Below are 19,301 nucleotides of genomic sequence, written 5' to 3'. Positions count from 1 at the left end.
ATGAGAAGGTGGTTTGTTGAATATGATAAATAAAGGTTGATAGTCTGGCTGGCTAGCATTCTTTGCAAGAATCCCAACAACCAGCATGCTTCAAATGGTCCATTGGCTAGTGGTCAATAGTTCACTGATGGACTGTGGTCTATTTTTTAAACCAATTCCGGCATGACATGCTACACCAAAGGTAAGCATGGTGTGCGTATTGGAGCTGGGAGGGCCTCGTATACAGTGGCAAATCTTGCCATGAGCTTTTATCCAAAGTTCTGTATGAATGATGGCCACATAAATCTACGAGCTGGAAGTAATACGTGACAGATGGCAGAATGAAATAACATGTTGATAGGACTCACTCAGTGGCCTGCTGGATACTGTGAATGGTGCCAGACATCAGGTTTCTTTTCACAGAGGCCAGGTCTCAAGAAATAACAGGGCACATCCACCTTTTCTCACAGAATTAACCACAATAAAAACAAAGCTCATCTGCTGTGCTCAGAAAAAAATAGGGCAGTGTTAAACACCACCACCTTCATATTGCAATTAGAGATGGGTGGATATTTGAGTTTTAGTGTCTCTCAGTTGCTCATTTTTCCAGTCTTAAGTTCACATTTCCACAAGTGTTTGCATTTTAAAAAAATATGCTCGTTAAGATTTATAAGAGATTTTTTTAGAATGAATGTCTCCTACATATTTTTGTATGTCATTTTCTTAATATACACATTTTTGCAGGGCTGATTTCTCTAATATAATGCATTTTTGTATGTCATTTTCACTAATATATGCTTTTATATGCACATTGATATATGCATTTTTGCACACATTACTTGGCTGGAGAACTGCATTGCAAGACTTGGAGAAGCATAAATTTCAAAGGATGGCTATGTATTCATATATTGTTTCAGAAAGTGTGAATTTGGTAAGTTTGTCATTAAATGTGAACTTAAAAATAAAATAAAATCCCATGCCTAACTGTGATAGATGCCTCGGGGCATGGACAAACACCCAGATACATGTGTGTTTATCAGAAGGGGGAGACTGGTGCAAAGAACAACAGGGGACAGGTGAATCGGCTCCAGAAATGTGGCTTTTAACAAACAGCCCTGTGTCAGTTGCTGGCCTCTGCGAGGCTGGGCCAAGAATCCTCCAGAAACAAAGACGGAAGCTGCAAGTAGTAAAAATTCCATCCACATGCGGAGTTAGGTGCGCCTAAGGTCATTGAAGTCAATGTTCATGTGCACCTGAAGCTGCAGTCTTAATCCCACTTACCTGGGTATAAGCTCCAATGAATTCAACAGGATTTATTTCTGAGCAGATATGAGCTAGGATTGTGGTTGTGCTGTTGGTCTGTATAGGCTGTCTAGCTCCAGTCCAATGCACAACCAGTGGGAATTACGGTACTTCCAAGTAAACAGGCAGGGGATTCTGCTGCATGCTGACTGCATACAGAATACTGGCTTATTCTGACAGTTCCTAGGTCCATCTAGCTCAGCACTCCTACAGTGATTGGCAGCAGATCTCCAGGGCTTCAGGCAAGAGGCATTTTCTGCTGCACCTGGAGATGCCAGGGATTGAACCAATGAAGTAAGGTTTTGGGAACAATGTTTATGCAAATTACGGACATTTGCATTGGGAAACTTCCAAACTTTTAGATGCCCTACAACGTGACCTAATAAAGCATGTTTATTTGCTTAATTGTATTTGGTAAACAAAGCCAAAAAGCATTAAAACTGTTTAGCTTGCCAAGTGCTTTTTTCTAAAAAAATGTTTAGGGGTACTCTCATTTTCCTACTTATATTGAAATACTGCCCCTCAATGAGGCCAAACTTAGATTCACAAAATGTTTAGGGGTATGCATACCCCTGCTTCCCCCAGAAAAAAGCACTGAACTTGCCTAATATTGTCATTGATTCATTATTACCAACTTCCACCCTGCTAGATTGAACCTGGACCTTTTGCATGCGAAACAGATGCCTTGTCACTGAGCTACTTTGCCAATTCCTGCTTCTGCTGGCTCTGGGACCTTCCCAGTCCTGATTGCCTTCTTCCCTTTTAGTTGGCTGGGAGATGCATACAGATGCTTTCAAATCAGGTCAACTTCAGTCCCAGATGTTACGCATGAGGTTTGCCAGGAAGCAGACAGGGCTTCTAATCTGCCACCTTTTTGCCTTGCTGATCAGTAACTTTCAGATTTGGATCCTGGCTTCCATTTACCCAGCATTGTTTGCAGCTTGGGACAGACCACATGCAGGGTTGGACTAGATGATCCTCAGGCTCCCTTCCAATGCTTCTATGAGATATCTGTGATTTCACATCGCAACTGCCAGCCCTCCAGACTTCCACTGGGGGGGATTCCTGACCATCAGCCCCTGCCAGTGTTGGCCCTCACATCTTACTGGAATCTTGCTGCTCACTCTTCTCCCCATGTCTCCCCATGATGCATCCTGATGTGCTAAAGGAGAAACCAGAGGTTCATTCTCACCCAGTATGAAGCCTTCTGGGGAAGGAACCGACACAATAGTAGAGCAGGAGGACCATTGATCTGCTTGCAAATTAGAGCAATCAGTGACATGCTTTTGTGTCTCCAATCTGCCACTTGGAAAACGGGGAAGCAGCATGCAGTTGCCAGTTAGCGTCACTACTTCAAGGCTAAACTGAAAACTCTGCAGAATGGGCCCTCTTCTTCAGTCCCCTGCAAGGGCAGCCTGAAAATTATGTTGCAGGCCTCTCTGATTGGCTTGTGCTTTATATCCTCCTTGCCCTTGCGTAAAAGCCTGTAAAAAGGATGCAGTGCAGATGGAAGAACGGCTCAGCAGATTATTTCTTTTTGCAGCTTAGCTGTGGGGCTGTGTGTATCCACATATGTGTTTTACTAGTATCCTCAGTAACAGACTGCCAAGATACTTAATTTCTCGAGCAATGGGGAAAACAAAAAGTTCCTTTTCCTCTTCATTAATGTTTCAAATAAAATAACCCTCACTCCATGCTATTAATGTCAGCATGCATTAACTCAAGAGTTGCTGGCCTTTCATATGCTTCGTGGCCTACCGGTAATAGGAACCATGTTGACCAAATAGGCTGAGGAAAATTGCAAGTAAAATTAAAAATAGATGTCCTATTGTTAGTGGCACCGAGAGCAAGAAGAAACAGTTGCTGCTTCAGTGGGGACAGCGGTCACCTAGGGAGCAGATGCAACACAGGTAAGCAGCAAAAGATAAGTAAAAGGTAAAGGTACCCGTGACCATTAGGTCCAGTCGTGACCGACTCTGGGGTTGCGGCGCTCATCTCGCTCTATAGGCCGAGGAAGCCAGCGTTTGTCCACAGACAGCTTCCGGGTCATGTGGCCAGCATGACTAAGCTGCTTCAGAGCAGCGCACAGAAAAGGTAAGTAGCAAGAGCCAAATAATTATCCATCACAGAATTGCACAAAGAGGTTGCTGCAAAAATCAGAGTGGAGCAACCTACTTCGTTCCACTCTTCTGGCCTGGCAGATGACCAGGATCCAGTTTATTAAACACTGTCTCTCCTGAGAGATTGAGCTCCAGAAAAAGAAGGGGAAAACCCACTGCTACACACTTCTACCTTTGCCAGAGAGGACCTATGCCCTGCTTCAGGAAGAAACTATTGTATTCGTAATTGTATCTGCATCCTGTTCTTCCTCCCAGGAGCTCAGGGCAACATGCACATGGCTTGTATGAAAGGATGAGAGGTGTATAACATTATAAATGGTGTGGAGAAATCAGACAGAGAAAAGGTTTTCACCCCCTCTCATATTATTAGAAGAACCTGGGAGCATCCAATACAACTGAAAGTTGGAAGATTAAGAATAGACAAAATACAGTACTTTTTCACACACAGAGACTGTGGGATTCCCTCCCACAAGATGTAGTTATGGCCACCAACTTGGACTGCTTTAAAAGAGGGTTAAGGCAAATGTAGTTTAACTGGCTACAAATGGGTACCTTGCTAGGAATCTGAGGTGAGATAGTAAGAGCTGCTCACCGGTGGAACAGACTCCTATGAGAGGTGGTGGACCCTCCTTCCATGGAGGTTTTTAAGCAGAGGTTGGACGGCCACCTGTCATGGATGACTTAGTTGAGATTCCTGCACTGCAGGGGGTCAAACTAGATGACCCTCAGGGTCCTGTCCAACTCCACAGTTCTATGATTCTACCCATGTAGTGGTTCCAGTCACCACACAGAGGTAACTTAAGGTCCAAAATAGTTTAATGCTGCAGAAGATCAGGCTTCAGTAATATGGTTCCAGACATCGGTCTGTACATACAGCTTTTAGGCTCTGCAGATACAGATATATACAAGTAGGAAGTATTACTTTTCCTCCAGCAATTCAAGACTCTTGAGACATAACGGATGTAAGACAGACTCACTGAATGACTAATAAGCTGACATGCCTTACTTGCTTATATAGATGGCACTGGGCCATTGCCATAGCAACTGGCTGGTTCAAATCCCAGTGGTACCTGAAATTGAAGACCCTATCCATTGTTGGAGCTGTGCAAATCCACGACATGGCAAATATAATCCTAGCCAGTGGTCAGACTTGTTAGATATAGGGATCAATAAACAGCCATTTCCGTCTATTTGGAGTGCCTCTGTGCTGTTTGATGTGGCAAGGACACGCGGCCCGGATCCCCAAAAGCTTGCTTCGCTTTCCTGCAGCGCTCAGCCCAATTTGCCTTCTCCTTGCTGCTTCCACCCATTGGCCCACGTGATGAAATTCCTTTCTCGTTCCATCATCATTATTTGCGGCTGCTAAATATTTGCCAATACTTATCATCTCCTCCCAACCATTGACATAATTGCTTTGCCAACCTACACAAAATTGGGGGCATTTTCTTTTATGAGTCAGGTCCAGGGATTCCAGAACTCTCCCTGGAGCAGGGAGGAGAACTAGGGGTGGCACTCCAGGTGTTGTTGGCCTCCAACCCCCATCAACTCCTCCCTGTATGGCCAATGGGCAGGGGTGATAAAAGCAGGGAGTCTAGCAAAATCTGAAGGGCCAGAGGCTATCCACCTCTGCCCTAGACCTTTCTTCCACTTTCCTTTTCAATGAGTACGGTACATCCAAACCCAGGGTCTTGCTGCAGCTACTCAGCAAGGAGCCATCTGGGTTTATTGCTCCAAGAGTCATGGTTTGTTTCTTTACCATCACTATGTTCTCTAGGTACATAAGGAGCTGCAACTTCTTGATCTAGCTCAGTATTACCTACACTGACTGGCAGTGGCTCTCCAGGGTTTCAGACAAGGAACAGTCCCAACCTTAGCTGCAGATGCTGGGGACTGAACCTGGGACCTTCTGCTTGGAAGACAAATGCTATACCACTTAGCTATGGACCTTCCCCAAACTGCAACGAAATCTTATGTAGCTGCAAATGCAATTGTGTGCATCATCACTTTTTGCCCTTGTCTCTCCTTCCTCTAGTCCAGCCTTTATCAACTTTGGGTCTCCAAATGTTGTTGGAGTACAACTCCGATCATCCCTAGCTAGCAGGGCCAGTGGTCAGGGATGATGGGAGTTGTAGTCCAACAACATCTGGAGACCCAAGGTTGCCTTCTGTGCCACACTGCGGTTGTAGGTTATTGGGGCAGGAAGCAACCTTTTTTTGCTTATCCTCCAAAGCACCATGTACAGCTATAACACCATATAAACAGCTATAAACCCAAGTGAGACAGATTCTTCCTGCAAGAACGAGAACAATGAAGTAAATGGATACCTTTTATTACTAAGTCAAAGTTTACTGTCAAGTTTGTGGTAACAACATTTTTATTTGGGGGGGGGGGCGACCTGGTTGTCCCCTGTATGACATGGACCTGGGCAGTTTCTGATATGTTAGCGGAAAGCACAGCGAGAGTCTCCAGCTCCAATCCTAACCTCACGCACCTAGGAGTAAGTCCCACTGAATTCAACAGGACTTACCTCTGAGTAGACATGGTTAGGTTTGTGCCGCCAGGTTAACTTTGCTTCCAGTTTCAGAAAGGAACCCCCACTTCAATCTCAGATGCTGACAGCAATTATTATTTTTAAATATTTTATTTTCTAAATGCACAGCAACAACAAAATAACTGATAGCAATTCTTCATGTCCCTTTGGTCTAATCCAGCAGGACTCTTCTCTTTGTAGCGGACATGTCCCCAGGCTGAGCCAATGGGGTTCTTGATCACCCTCTCAAAGCCTTAACAGCAAGGAGCTATTTGATCCATGCACACTTCACAACTGGCCCAAGCTGTAGCAGAATATGTGCTTCTCCTATCCTTCCCTTGCCAGCTGCAAGGTCATGTTTTGCTCCCCTGGAGGAATAATACTCAGAGGGCAAAGTTGGCATCCCAGGAAATCAAGTTTCCTCCCAGCGCTCCCCGAGGCATGCTTTGACTGGGCCAGGAGATGGCAAAGGGTCAAGGCAAATAGGACAAGGGAAGAGTCAGGGAAAGGCAATTAAAGTATCTCCTGACAGTTCCAACAGAAGCCAGTTTTCTTAATTGGTCTCTTGGAAAGCGAAACCAAGCCTGTGCTTGCTCCTCAGGACATGGTCACTGGGTTTTTCACTTGTTTGGCCAGTCACAGGCTCCAAATGAATTAGCAGGACGCGGCACTTGGAATGAGGAACTGCAGCAGCTAATGGGCACTTGGGCCAACCTGAACACATTGCAGATGGGAACCCAGCCAGTCCTGCTGAGAGAAAAACCACAGAAGTTATTCCTGCTAAAGCAGCACACTGTGCAGTTAACTACCTTATGGCCTCTTCGGCAAAGTGCCAGAGGCTTCTGCTTTTTCTTTTTTGTGTGTGTTGCGGGGGGAGAAGAAACAATCTACTGCAGTTTTTGCCAAGCTGTCCCCCTCTAGATCTTTTGAACTACCATTCCCAACAGCCCCAGCCAGTGATGGGAATGGTGGCCCAAAACATCTGGAAAGGGTCAGTCTGGCAAAGGCTGAGCTATTGGAAAGGGACCCTTCTGGGCCAACCAAACTGCAGGAATTGTGTTCTCCTCTCCTGTCTTTAACACACTGGCCATATTTTCTTTTTTAAAAAAGAAAAAAATTTATACTGCTTGATTGCTAAAAAACAACAACCCTCCACCACTCAAAACAGTTAGAAAAAAATAAAACATTGAACTTTCAAAAAATGTTAAAAACAAGTATTTAAGATATTAAAATAATAATTAGATTTAGGAATAAGATAAAAATCAGATAAAAACACATATCAGCATTCTGCTTATCTGGATAGGCTTGCCTACACAAAACTGTTTTTAGCAGGCACTGAAAACAATCATGGAGCCTGCCTGCCTGATGTCAATAGGCAGGGAGTTCCGGAGTGTAGGTGGTGCCACACTTAAAGATCAATTTGTTACAAAGGGCGAAAGAGTGGCGCCTGCAACAGTGCCAGTTCCGCATACGCTCAAAGGGCTTTCCTTCCACCCCCGTGCATATTATGTGCTTCTGAGGGTCCAGGCCCATAAACATTTCTCTTATAGGGAGTCACCTTTCATTAAACTAACACGCACAAGCAGCAGCCTCTCAGGCAAGGCGTGCAAATATTTGCACACACCCCTAATAGCGCAGCGGTGGCCGCCCTTTTGATAAATGCAGCTCCAATTCCCAAAGATGCAACAGATCTTTGCAACAGATTCATAGGCAGAACTCTCAGCTAAACCATAACCGGGGTGGGTGGGAAGCGGTGCAATCTTCCACCCATGCCGGAATTAGTGAGCCTTCTGCTATCCCAAGGCGTCTGTCTTCTACCCGCCCCGCCCCTTCCAAGGCTCGCTCAGCAATGACAGCAGGACGGGCGCGGCCTGACTCTTCTGTGCCGCCACCACAAAGATGGCGCCTCCCCTCCCCGACCTTCCTCCCCGTCACTCTCAACATGGCCACAGCTCTGCTTTAGAAAACGGCCATGTTGAGAGTGGCGGGGAGGAAGGTCGGCCCATGCCTCCAGTTCTTCTTCCCATTGGGCAAAGGCGCCCTGCTGGCGGCCAATGAGGGCATAGGGCGCGCTGGTTGGTTGGTGCGCGCGCGCTCGGAGAGCCGAAGGGAAGGAAGCGATGTCTGCGGGAGAAAAAGCCCTTTCTGCGCTCCTGGGTAGGTCGTAGTAGTTGCACTCTGTGTATGCTCAGAAGCTATTCTTAGAAGGGGTGCAGCTCTTGCCCAGTGTTTTTGTCTCTCTTGTTGTACTTTGTATATGCCCATAAGCCCTTTTTACTAGGAAGGCAGTGTGGAATGAGCCCTGCTCTGCGTAGGGTGAAGTACTTTGTGCATGTTCAGGGCTCTGTTGACTGTTATAGAAGAGGTACTGTGTTGAGCCTCTGGCACAGAAAGCTGATTTGGGGGCTGAACCTGAGAGCAAACTAAAGTTTAACGCTTGCTATTCAACCCTCCAACAGCTCAGAGCCTTCTCACAACCACCTGAGAGGTGTATTAACTGTAAAGTAAGCATAGGAAGCTGTATAGTTATAAAAGGTTTGACAGTTTGTTCATGTAGCCCAGTACTGTCTATTCCAAAAACAGGGAATGTGTGGTTCTCCAGATGTTAGTTGGACTACAGCTCCCATCATCTCTGATCATTACATTGATGCTGCATTCTAAGCTCATTGTGGACATGCCTCCGCAGTGATTGCTACTCACCTATGGAATGCCCTCCCCAGGGTTAGTAAGGCTCTCCCTAATAATGTTGGATTCAGGTAGGTAGCTGTGTTGGTCTGAAGCAGTCAAATAAATGGAAAAAAAAAATGTCCAGTAGCACCTTAGAAACCAACTAAGTTTGTTCTGGGTATAAGCCTTCTTGTGCATGCACAAAAAGGTATCTGAGGAATGCATGCACATGAAAGCTTATACCCAGAACAAACTTAGTTGGTGGTGCTGTGAGTTAAACCACAGAGCCTAGGACTTGCCGATAAGAAGGTCGGCGGTTCAAATCCCTGCAACGGGGTGAACTCCTGTTGTTCGGTCCCTGCTCCTGCCAACCTAGCAGTTCAAAAGCATGTCAAAGTACCAAGTAGATAAATAGGTACCGCTCCGGCGGGAAGGTAAACGGTGTTTCCGTGCGCTGCTCTGGTTCGCCAGAAGCAGCTTAGTCATGCTAGCCACATGACCTGGAAGCTGTACGCCGGCTCCCTCGGCCAATAAAGCGAGATGAGCGCCGCAACCCCAGAGTCGGCCACGACTGGATCTAATGGTCAGGGGTCCCTTTACCTTTACCTTAAGGTCCTAATAATGTTGAATAGAGGGCAGGGGAGTGCCGGTAGAGGGAGGCTTTCCCAAAGTGGGACTTGGATCCTCAGAAACGTTAACTTTAAAAAACTTATAGAAGAAAAGTTCTCTGTTTCTTCCTTACTCCAGCAGCTTCTACAACACCCATGTTGTTCAGGAGGGCCCTTGGACCTCTGGAGAGGCTTTTCAGGGGGCACCGGGGACTACAGAGGGAAAGAGAGAATGGCAAACTTTCCTTCTATGAACTTCCTTAGGTTATCTTAGGATCCCATCCCTCGTATTTAAAAGTGGCTACTGGAAATGGAAATATTTCCCCGTTCTCCATCAGGATGCACAGAGTTCAACTCAGCTTGAACCAATTACCATACCATACCATACCACCTTAGCAAAATTTAGTGGCATACCTTCTTGGACTAAGATTTCTTTGTTTCTCTCAATCCACCTCCCTTACCCCCCCCCCCAAAAAAAGCTGGAAGATCTAAGAAACAGAAATGTGAACGTAAAAATGAACAGAAGCTGAAGGAGGCAGCTCTTCATATTTTGAGTTGCCATCACAATTTGGGTGACCTGTTGCTTGAGGTAAGAAAGTAGCAGTGTTGACTTCCAACAGCTTCCTGGTGCCTGCTTTGCTCCCATTGAACTTCAGTGTTGTGTTTATGTTCCTGGTTTAAATTGTGCTTCTGGGCAGGAGTCCTCAGGATGCATGGGGGGGGGGGTAAATACAGAAAACTAATAATAAATATCTGGAGTTGATTCTTATTGGAGAGAGAATAGTAAGTCCATGGGGAGCAAAATTGCCTTACAGTGGCAGGCCTAAGCATCCTTACTCAGAAATAAGTCCCACTGAGTGAGTAGAGCTTACTGCCTATTTATTGTTTGTATTTTATGAGATGCCTCAGAAAATAAACTCTTTAGGCATTATACAAGAAATAAAAACAGCAATGAAACCATACTTCAGTAAAAACCCACAACCATCTTAAAATACAAATGGTTGCATAAAAGCCAGATACAAAAACAAAAAACAGCTCCATAAGATACCTTCTCTAAACTCCGTAGTAAAAATATAAACTCCCTAGAAGAAAGTATGTTTAGGATTGCAGCCTTAATTTCTTATGAACATTTCCCACACTACTACCTGTTAAGTTTCCTTTAATCATAAACTGATTGTCCTTTAAAAAAGAAAATGTATGGATAAATATCTGAAACCTGATGAGGCCACTGGGTGTTGTTCCTGCATTCTGCTTCCTTTGGACTTCATCTTATCCTATGAAACGGGAGAAATCATTTGAATAAAGAAATGTGCAGATTTGTCGACTGAGTAAGTCCCCTATCTATGGAATGTTCTCCCTTTCTCTTCACCAACCTGTTTGCCCTCCTGAGGTTTTGGACTACAACTCCCATCAGCCTGGGCCAGCATTGGCTAGGGCTGATGGGAGTTGTAGTCCAAGGCACCTTGAGGGCAACAGATGAGTAAAGGTTTCCTTTTTCCATTTCAGAGAATTTTGGCATTTCCTTCTGGACTCCAAAATGTTTGCTATACAAGTATGCCCAAGCATTTTGATAACATAAGTAATAAACAAGATGAACATGTCTCTCTCTGTGTTATTTTTACAGGTGGGAAGTTCAGAGTGGAACAAGCAGCTACTTTCCTTTAGTCCAGCCAATGAAGCTTCCGTTCCAGAACAATTTGTGGGTGGGTGCAAGAGATTATCTGTTTTGCCAGAGGGAGCTGCTGAAAATCAAGTTAATCTATTCAGAAAGATAAAAATATTCAGATCAACATTCTGTCTAGTCCGGGACTATCAACAGCAACTGGGAGCAACAACTTGCCAAGTTTTGGGACAATGACCTTTCCTAACCTTGTAGCCTGAGCCTTTTTTTTTAGCTAGAAATGCTAGAAATTTATCCTGGGAACTTTTAAGAACAAGTTGTGTTTTCTCCCTTGAAATATATCCCCTCCCACTTTCTGTTTGGGTGTTATGGTGCAGGTGCAAGAATGGATAGGGTTATGTTGCACAATCTGTCCTTGCTAACCCTGTTTCCCCTCTCTTTTCACACTTCCATCTCTGATATTACATTCTAGTCTCAGCCTTGCAGGATCAGGCCTTCATGCTGGGTGTGCCAGTGGAAATCCTGTCAGCCAGAATAGCAGCTGGAAACATTGAGAAGATCTCTGCTGAGTCTGGTCAAGCTGTGATGCTGAATGCAGAGCAGAGAGTAAGCAGGAAGGAATTCCATTTCTAGGCATGGCAAGAGTGGGAGAGAAGTGCTGCTGTTGTGTCTAAGTATAAACTGTAAATGTTTATTAGAGGAACTAAAGGCTGAGGTTGGCAACATATTTCCTCACACAGAATGTCACCTCAATTAGAGGGTCTGCAAACAGGAATTATGACACTCATTTGGGTTTACCTGCAGTTCCTCTGTGATGAAAGTGAAATATATTTAGCTCATGCTTCATTTGCTGTGGCCATGTCCAGATGTCTTGGACTACAACTCCCATCAGCCTCAGCATCTTATATCTATGCTGCCTGGGGGTGATGTGAACTGTAGTTTAAAACATGTTGGGGAAGGCTGTTGGGGGGCAGCTTGGCAACTTCCTTCTGAGGTTTCTGTGACCTACTGATGTCTGATTGGCCTCTGGGAATTACAGTAGGTGAGCTCTCCCTGCAGTTCACATAGGATTTCACCCCCCTCCCTGAAACTGAGGAATAGCTCAGCTCATATCTAAGACATTTCAAATGCACTGAAACCCCCATGAGCCCCCCTGCACTGCTTTCCTTGTATGCTGCCCTCTTATAGTCCATTTACTTCATCGCCCCAAATCCCTTCACTTTACCTGTCTGGTACAAGCAGCTGCAAGGAGAGGGGAAGGGCGAGATAAAGAGTCTGCACCCTTGAAAGCTGCTGGCTACTTATTATCATTTTTTAAGTTAACAGCACTCTTTTCTTCAATTACAGAAAAAGTTGTCATGCTTGCTTCAGTCTCTGAAGGATTTGTTAACGCACAATGCTTTCTGCCGTTTGCGGTTTGCTCAGGAAACCTGGAAGTTGCAGGTAAGAATGCTTTAGAAATATGGTTACAGATAGGTAGCCGTGTTGGTCTGCCATAGTCAAAACAAAAAAATTCCTTCCAGTAGCATCTTAAAGACCAACTAAGTTAGTTCTTGGTATGAGCTTTCGTGTGCATGTGTGCATGCACACGAAAGCTCATGCCAAGAACTAACTTAGTTGGTCTTTAAGGTGCTACTGGAAGGAATTTTTTTTGTTTAGAAATATGGGGCGTTGAGAGAGAAATGCTACATACCAGGGATGGGGAACCTGCGACCTTCTGGACGTTAGTGGTACAGTGGTACCTCTGGTTACGTACTTAATTCGTTCCGGAGGTCCGTTCCTAACCTGAAACTGTTCTTAACCTGAAGCACCACTTTAGCTAATGGGGCGTCCTGCTGCCGCCACACCGCCGGAGCACGAGTTCTGTTATCATCCTGAAGCAAAGTTCTTAACCCGAGGTACTATTTCTGGGTTAGCGGAGTCTGTAACCTGAAGCGTATGTAACCTGAAGCGCATGTAACCCAAGGTACCACTGTACTCCAACTTCCATCAGCCCCAACCAGTGGGGCTGTAACCCCACCACATCTGGGAGGGCCACAGATTCCCCACTCCATCTATAGACACATGTGCTGAAAAACATTCCTCATATAGCTTCACTCCTCTTTGATGCCTTAATCCTGACAAGTGCCTTTACATTGTCAGGGAGAAATACAGGATTCCTCTTCTGATGCCAGCAAACAATTTAAGTAGCAAACTTAAGAGCGCAGGCCTCTTAATAAACTCTTAGCATTGTAGTACTTAAATAATACTTGGCCCTTGCCAGCTATCCTATTGCCTCTGAGATTTATTTATTTTTATTTATTCATGCAAAGTATTTATATACGGATCTCTCACAAAATGTCAGGACAATGTCTTCATAGCTTGCCACAGCTGAGGCAGCAAATGGGTTGTGGTTAGATGTGGGCCTTCAGCAACTACGTGGGCCACACTAATCAGCTGTTGAGCCTTAGCCAAGTGGCTGAGTTATTTGGTTGTGGGTGCTTGGCCATACCTCTTTGCGGCTCCTGAACTTCATGGTAGCGTTATTTCCCCCAGAGCCCACTCATTCTGGAAGTTGCATGGCGGTTACACAGAGAGAACATTGTCAGCCTGGAAGAGCTGCTGGAGAAGTAAGTAGAGGCTGCCAAGACTCGCTAGGATTTTGGGCTTGACATGAAATATGGTCAGCTCTTTGGCCTCCTCGTCTGTGGCAGCTTGTATTTTACACTCATAAGATAAAGGTGCATTTGACAAGGCTGCACATAGAGCGCTAAGCAAGATTTGCAGTGACCCAAAAGATTTGCAGCTTTAGGGTGTGTGGGGGGACTTGTGGGTCAGGGAAACAGTCCCTAGAAAAAGATAATATTGGGAACTGCAGTTGGTGTTGTCTCTTCTCAGTAATCCAGATGCTCCTGCGTTGGAGGAGTGGTTGTGCAGTTGTCTCTGTCGTCTTTGCCATCAAACACAAGATCCTTCCTTGGAGACAGAGACACTGGAGTCCATGCTTACAGGCAAGCTCTGATTTGGAACACAGTTGGTATGGGGCAGTCAGTGGGGCGGGGGGTTGTTAGATGTTGGCTTCTGTGGGGACTAGAAGCAGGTTCCTTTGTGTCTGAAGGCAGTGGCCATTGCACATTGGTGAGCCTAGGAATCCTTCGGAGGGCTGGAAGATGCCAGTCCATCTCTGCCTTCTGTTGGGTGTTCTAGGCCAGGGTTGGGATGGCTTGTGGCCCTTGAGATGTTGAATTCTAGCTCTCATCAGCCCCAGGAACATGGCCAGTAGTTGGGAGTTTTACTCCAGCAACATCTGGAGGGAGAAAAGTTACCCCTCTCTATTCTTGATTTTCATTCCTTCTCTGCATAGTCCTTTAATTGCCTGGGAATTAAACAGAACCTTCCCTAGCTCAGCTGGTCTTTGACCCAGAATATCCTGACTAAGACAATTCAGGGTCTGATGATTCTTCTCATTAACAATTTAATTTTTATTTCTTTAGTGATTAAACCAATAAACCAAAGGTGAACCCTGTTCTGTACAGAAGGAATTTCCAGACACCATTTGTTGCCGTCAGCCTTCCTTTGTTCCCTCCTAACTTCCCTCTATTTATTTATTCATTGGATTTATACACCACCTTTCTGCCGAGGCTCTTAATGTGGTTTACAATTTAAGCACTAAAACAAATGCATTTTGTGAAATGAAGAGAGTCCTCTCCTGCCAACTGAGAACGGATGGTATATGTGCTCCTTGGCCTGAGCTCCCTTGCTTTTGCCTTCCTTCAGGGCATGCAGGTCTTCAGCAGCCCTCAGGGAAGATGGGCAAGGAGCTGCCCTTTTAGATTATCTTCCTTCCCCTTTTGGTATGCTGGGAGTATGCTGACAGTGGCTTTGCTCTTAATTTGTAGACTTTGTGACTGTGCTCCTTCATAATGGATTTCAGAAAACATTTGAGATGGGAAAGAAGCTGCAGTTGCAGAAAATCTCCAAAGTAAGGACAGTGCATAATCACTAAGTGTTGTGGTTCTTAATAAAATGGTTTTTGGCGCACCAGTGAGATGAATGAAACTAGAGTCTCAGCAGCAAGAGCTTAGTTCTCCCTTCATCTTCAGGTAAGACTGGGACACACCCCTGTCTGAATTTCTGGAGATAGATTGCCAATCAATGTAAACGGTACTGAGCTGGATGGATCACTGCTCTGATTGGTACATATGAGGCAGCTTCCTGTGTTGCTAGCTTGCAGCTCATAGTCAAGGCAAGTCAGCAGTCCTAGCCCTCAACAGTGAATCTGTGGACCTTGGGAATTTTTCTGAAAGCTCATGCAAGCCTCAGGATGCAAGACGATGCTCTCCCAGAGTCACTGTCTTCTATTCAAAAGCCTGCACTTGTTTCCTCATCCTTGTTTCTTTCCTCCATAGAGGAGAGGAAGTAAGTTTTGGCAATTCCTCTGCCGCCATGTCTTCCCAAGAGGGTTCCCCAGACCTCTCAAGTAGCGTTAGGGAAAGGAGGAGGGCCTATGGGGAAAATGACCTCATCCCCTGTTCTACTGACTGATGCCTTCCATCAAGGAAGGGGGCAGCACTGTATTGAAGCCTGTGCACGTAATTGATTGACAAATTTATTTCTCATTACATTTGAAAGAGGCAGAGCATCTTAGAGTCTGTTATGTGAACATATCTGATGAAAAGCTAATAATTATTATATATTTTTGTGTGTGTTTTTTTTAAAAAACAGGTCTGCTGTGCTGTACTTGAGAGAATGTTGACATGTAAGTGGTGCCCGTAGAAGTAAATTGCATTGGGATCTAAATTATAATTACATCTCAGTAGAGATACTTCTCCCTATTCTGACGGCTGGGGGTGTTGTTGACATGCTGGAATGTGCTGTGTATGTAATTAGCCTTTCCAGATACCACTGCATTTGTAGAGAGCCGGGGATTGCTAATAAAAACAAGCTGTAATGTGAAAGAGGAGTAGCTGGAATGATCTCATGTTTTGACTGCTGCCTCGTAGTTGGCACTAATTCTTTTCTAAATGAGCATTTATTATCTGCTGGAGTTTGAGAACGAACCACAAATCGTCATGTTGCACATCTCTGAATTGTAGTAACACCCCTGGGACCAGGATTTCATGCGTTTGTAGATGGGGTGAATTCCAATGTCCTGCAACAGGGTAATCCAATGCAGCATTTGTGCTGGCGGAAACTTGTTGCACAATCTGTTGTGCAATGAAGTTACCATCAACCTGCTTATGCATTTTCTTGTGCAACAAATGTTCTGCTGGTATGAAACATTTGGCTACCTGAGCAGGTATACCACTAAGTGAGTTTTAAGTTAGTGACTACATTGCCATGTGCTTCAGATGTGCTTCAGATGTTTCTGTGCACGGCAACAGGAAGGCAGGAAAACCTGCAAATCTTTGGGTTCCAGGCCAGGTCACCTGGTGCTTTTGTTTGTTCTGATTGCCTTTCCCCCTCTGCTCATGTGCAGCCCATGTTCTTTTTAGAAGCGCTTGGCATAACAAATTTTCCTGCCCTAGTTACTTCTGGAGTATAAACATTAGGGCAACCTTTCAGAGCTAAATCTGTGCACGTCAAACCTCTTGGAGTAGTTCAAGGTCAGGGTTAATTGTTTCCAAGTCTTTGCCTCTTAAGAAATTGTTCATAATAGCTTCAACGTGAGAAGAATTGTTCCTTTCCACCACTCTCCTAATGAGGTCATCTCCTTAAATGTCTGCCTCCCAAACGGCTTCTTCCATATTGTGGGTGGTCCTTTCCAGCTGTGTTTCCCACTGAGGCTACATTGTTTTTGGTTTCTCTTTAGGGGTGCTCGATGCTGCGGCTGAAAAAAAGCAGGAAGAGGCCTCCACACTGAAGGCAGTGAAGTGCTGGTAAGGGGCCATGCCCCACTCTAGAGGTTTTGCAAAGAACAGCGGGTTATGCATTACTATGAGAGCGGTGAAATGCTCAGGGGGAGCACTTCTTAACTATGCAAGCACATTGTTTAATACAGGGCTGGGGAACTGGTGGTCCAGCAGTCCCAGCCAGCATGGCGAGTGGTCGGGGATGGTGGGTTTTGTACTCCAACAATATCTGGAAGGCCAGAGGTCCCCCACCCTAGGTTTCATGGAATGTGGCCTGCAGTTTCGGTTCCCTTCTCACCCTAAAGATACATGAGTCATTTGTGTTGTGTGATAACCTCCCTAAGAATAGAACCTCAGTGTCCAGCAGCTGTTCTCTGTAGATTCCATAGATGGTGCACTGTTTTGGTGCAGTGTCCCAGTGCTTATATTCTTTATCTGTTAGTCCTGGCCAATGTGCAACTTGCAAAGAAAATCCTAGGCATTGTTTTTAAAGTCCACAAATCATTGAAGCAGTTGTGACTGGTGACGTTTTACCTTGAGCTTCCTATGCCAGCATTACTCTCCAGGCTGCAAACTGCAGATGCCACCTGCTTTCTCTCCTTATATGCCTATTTATAGCACCCAATTAGTTCAGTTCCTGGAAGTTGGTATGTTTAAACCTTTTCCTGATCATCTGCATTCCTTCCGAGTTCCTTCCCCAACCCCCATTCCTTGCTTTTGTGCAACAGGGTTTGTGTGTATGTGGTGAGGGAATCTAGTGTAGATAGATAGATAATTTATTACGGTCGGAGACCAGCTTATAAAACACACTTGGGGGTACAATCCCAGAAGGAAAACAAATATTTTAAACAATGTACAACAATAAATTTGAAGTTTATAAATGTGATAAGCGTATAGACACTTAAAACTTTAAGATAAGCTACCTCAGAGAGATGACCCAGAATACACTGGGTCTGAGTTTGCGGATTTTCTTAACAAACTAGTTTGAGTCGGGGGATGGTCTGCGCCTACAGATCTGTACACAGAATCTGACGACCATCCAGGTCATTTTACGATCTTTGCCTAACAGGAAAATGTCGAATTTTTGCTTTTCCCAGAGGTCAGCAAGCCTCACCAGCAGGGGATCAATGGTCTCATTATGTGCCTCTTCATAAAAGGGACATCTAAAGAATAAGTGCTCTGGGCTTCCTATATCCCCTAATGAACAGGTGCAAAGTCTCTGAGCGTATGGGACTTTTTAAAAGGATCCTTCCAGGACCGGCGAGGGCAGAACCAAGCTTCTGGCGAGTGTAAAAGCCCCTCTTGCATTTTTGGATACGAGAAAGAAGAGATATGCTGCCGGTGCGGCTATATCTCTCTCGATTTCTCCAATTTTTTAGTTGGGGCACCTTGTCCCTCGGTGTCTATGATTCTTTGCCTAGCTGTAGCTTTTGCTTGGCCCAACCACAGACTTAGAAGGGCTTGAGGGGCAAAACCAAGTTTCTGAAGGGTGTTCAGGGCTGCTGTCAGCCAGCCTGACTGGAACTGGTCGCAGAGGATCAGTGGGGCTATTTGTCGGGGGAGCAGATTCAATGTCAGCCATTTGTAGATTGATGTTAGGCAGATATAAGCCTCCACTCTCATCATCCCCGTATCTGGTCTAACCCATGAGTTTGTAACACATCTGGGGACTTGTATGTAGGAGAGCTCTAAGGAGTTTGGACTGAACTTTCTCAAGGGGGGGGGGGGAATCTAGTGTATTTTTTCTGCATATGTTAAAATGGATAAATATTTACATTCATTTTGACAGCCCTCCTAGTGAATGTCTTTATACTGAGAAAATTGGAGCCATTATCAGCAATTCACCTCTGATGAGTCATTGTTCTTGAGCACTGAGACTTAGAGGTTCCCTTTCCATTTCCAGGCTCTGCGTATTTGGCATGACGGCATCCCAAGGCACAGTCCCTCCGGAGTCTCTGCATCAGTTCTTTAGTCACACCTTGACCCAGGTTCTTACTTACAACGCTCAGTTAACAGGTGGGGCTTCCTATCAAGGGAACTGGGAAACAGACCTATAGAGAAGATGGGTTTGGAAGTCTGTGCCCCAGTTAGCACTGAGTGTGAATTTAAAAATGGATGTTTAGACATGCATCCTTCCCTTAAGATTATGCCAGATTTCTCCATGAGTTAATGGCAGAAGTGTTGGCACGGTAATTTTGTCTGTGTGGACTTAACTCTCATTTGTTAGAAATACCGCAAAATTAGGGAATACTGGAAGTTAATGTTGACCAGTGTACAATATATGACTGGTTACATATCACGTATGCTGGGAGTAATTATTAAATGATGTATTGATAATATGTATTGTTGATGTGTTTGGTGATGTATTACTGGTTTTAGAATGATTTTAGTTTAGTTTAGTGTTGTTTTTTTTAAAAAAGCTAGGACTCCAGGGATGAGAGAGGAGTTAATCATACTGGGCATAACTCTTTATATACCTGATGTAGAGCTGGGTGGTGATTTCAGGAGGGTCTGCTTTTCCTTCCTTCCTGCCATGCAACCAGCAACTCCTGAAGAGCCCCCACCCTTTGACCCAGGCCCTGCTACTGTCTCTAAAATGCCACCCTTGTTTGATGAGGTCTTCAGAGATAGGCTTAAGGCAGA

At 44.9% G+C, this 19,301-nt stretch overlaps 1 protein-coding gene across 1 annotated transcript in view; it reads left to right on the top strand.

Annotated features, from left to right (window-relative positions):
• The first annotated feature begins 7,970 nt into the window (after positions 1–7,970).
• The window catches only part of FANCA (FA complementation group A), a 38,638-nt gene continuing 27,307 nt past the window's right edge, over positions 7,971–19,301 (top strand). The window contains exons 1-11 of the mRNA XM_083754506.1: positions 7,971–8,088; positions 9,686–9,795; positions 10,831–10,909; positions 11,300–11,433; positions 12,175–12,270; positions 13,363–13,436; positions 13,705–13,817; positions 14,706–14,788; positions 15,532–15,565; positions 16,619–16,685; positions 18,562–18,674. Coding sequence (XP_083610632.1) covers positions 8,052–8,088; positions 9,686–9,795; positions 10,831–10,909; positions 11,300–11,433; positions 12,175–12,270; positions 13,363–13,436; positions 13,705–13,817; positions 14,706–14,788; positions 15,532–15,565; positions 16,619–16,685; positions 18,562–18,674 — 940 coding nt within the window. The 5' untranslated portion in view covers positions 7,971–8,051. The remainder of the gene's footprint in view (positions 8,089–9,685; positions 9,796–10,830; positions 10,910–11,299; positions 11,434–12,174; positions 12,271–13,362; positions 13,437–13,704; positions 13,818–14,705; positions 14,789–15,531; positions 15,566–16,618; positions 16,686–18,561; positions 18,675–19,301) is intronic.

The sequence above is a fragment of the Podarcis gaigeae genome (genome assembly GCF_964106915.1).
Source record: "Podarcis gaigeae genome assembly, chromosome: 8".
Lineage (NCBI taxonomy): Eukaryota > Metazoa > Chordata > Lepidosauria > Squamata > Lacertidae > Podarcis > Podarcis gaigeae.
The sequence above is the reverse complement of the archived record's forward strand: the minus strand, read 5'-3'. Positions and strand labels throughout refer to the sequence as shown.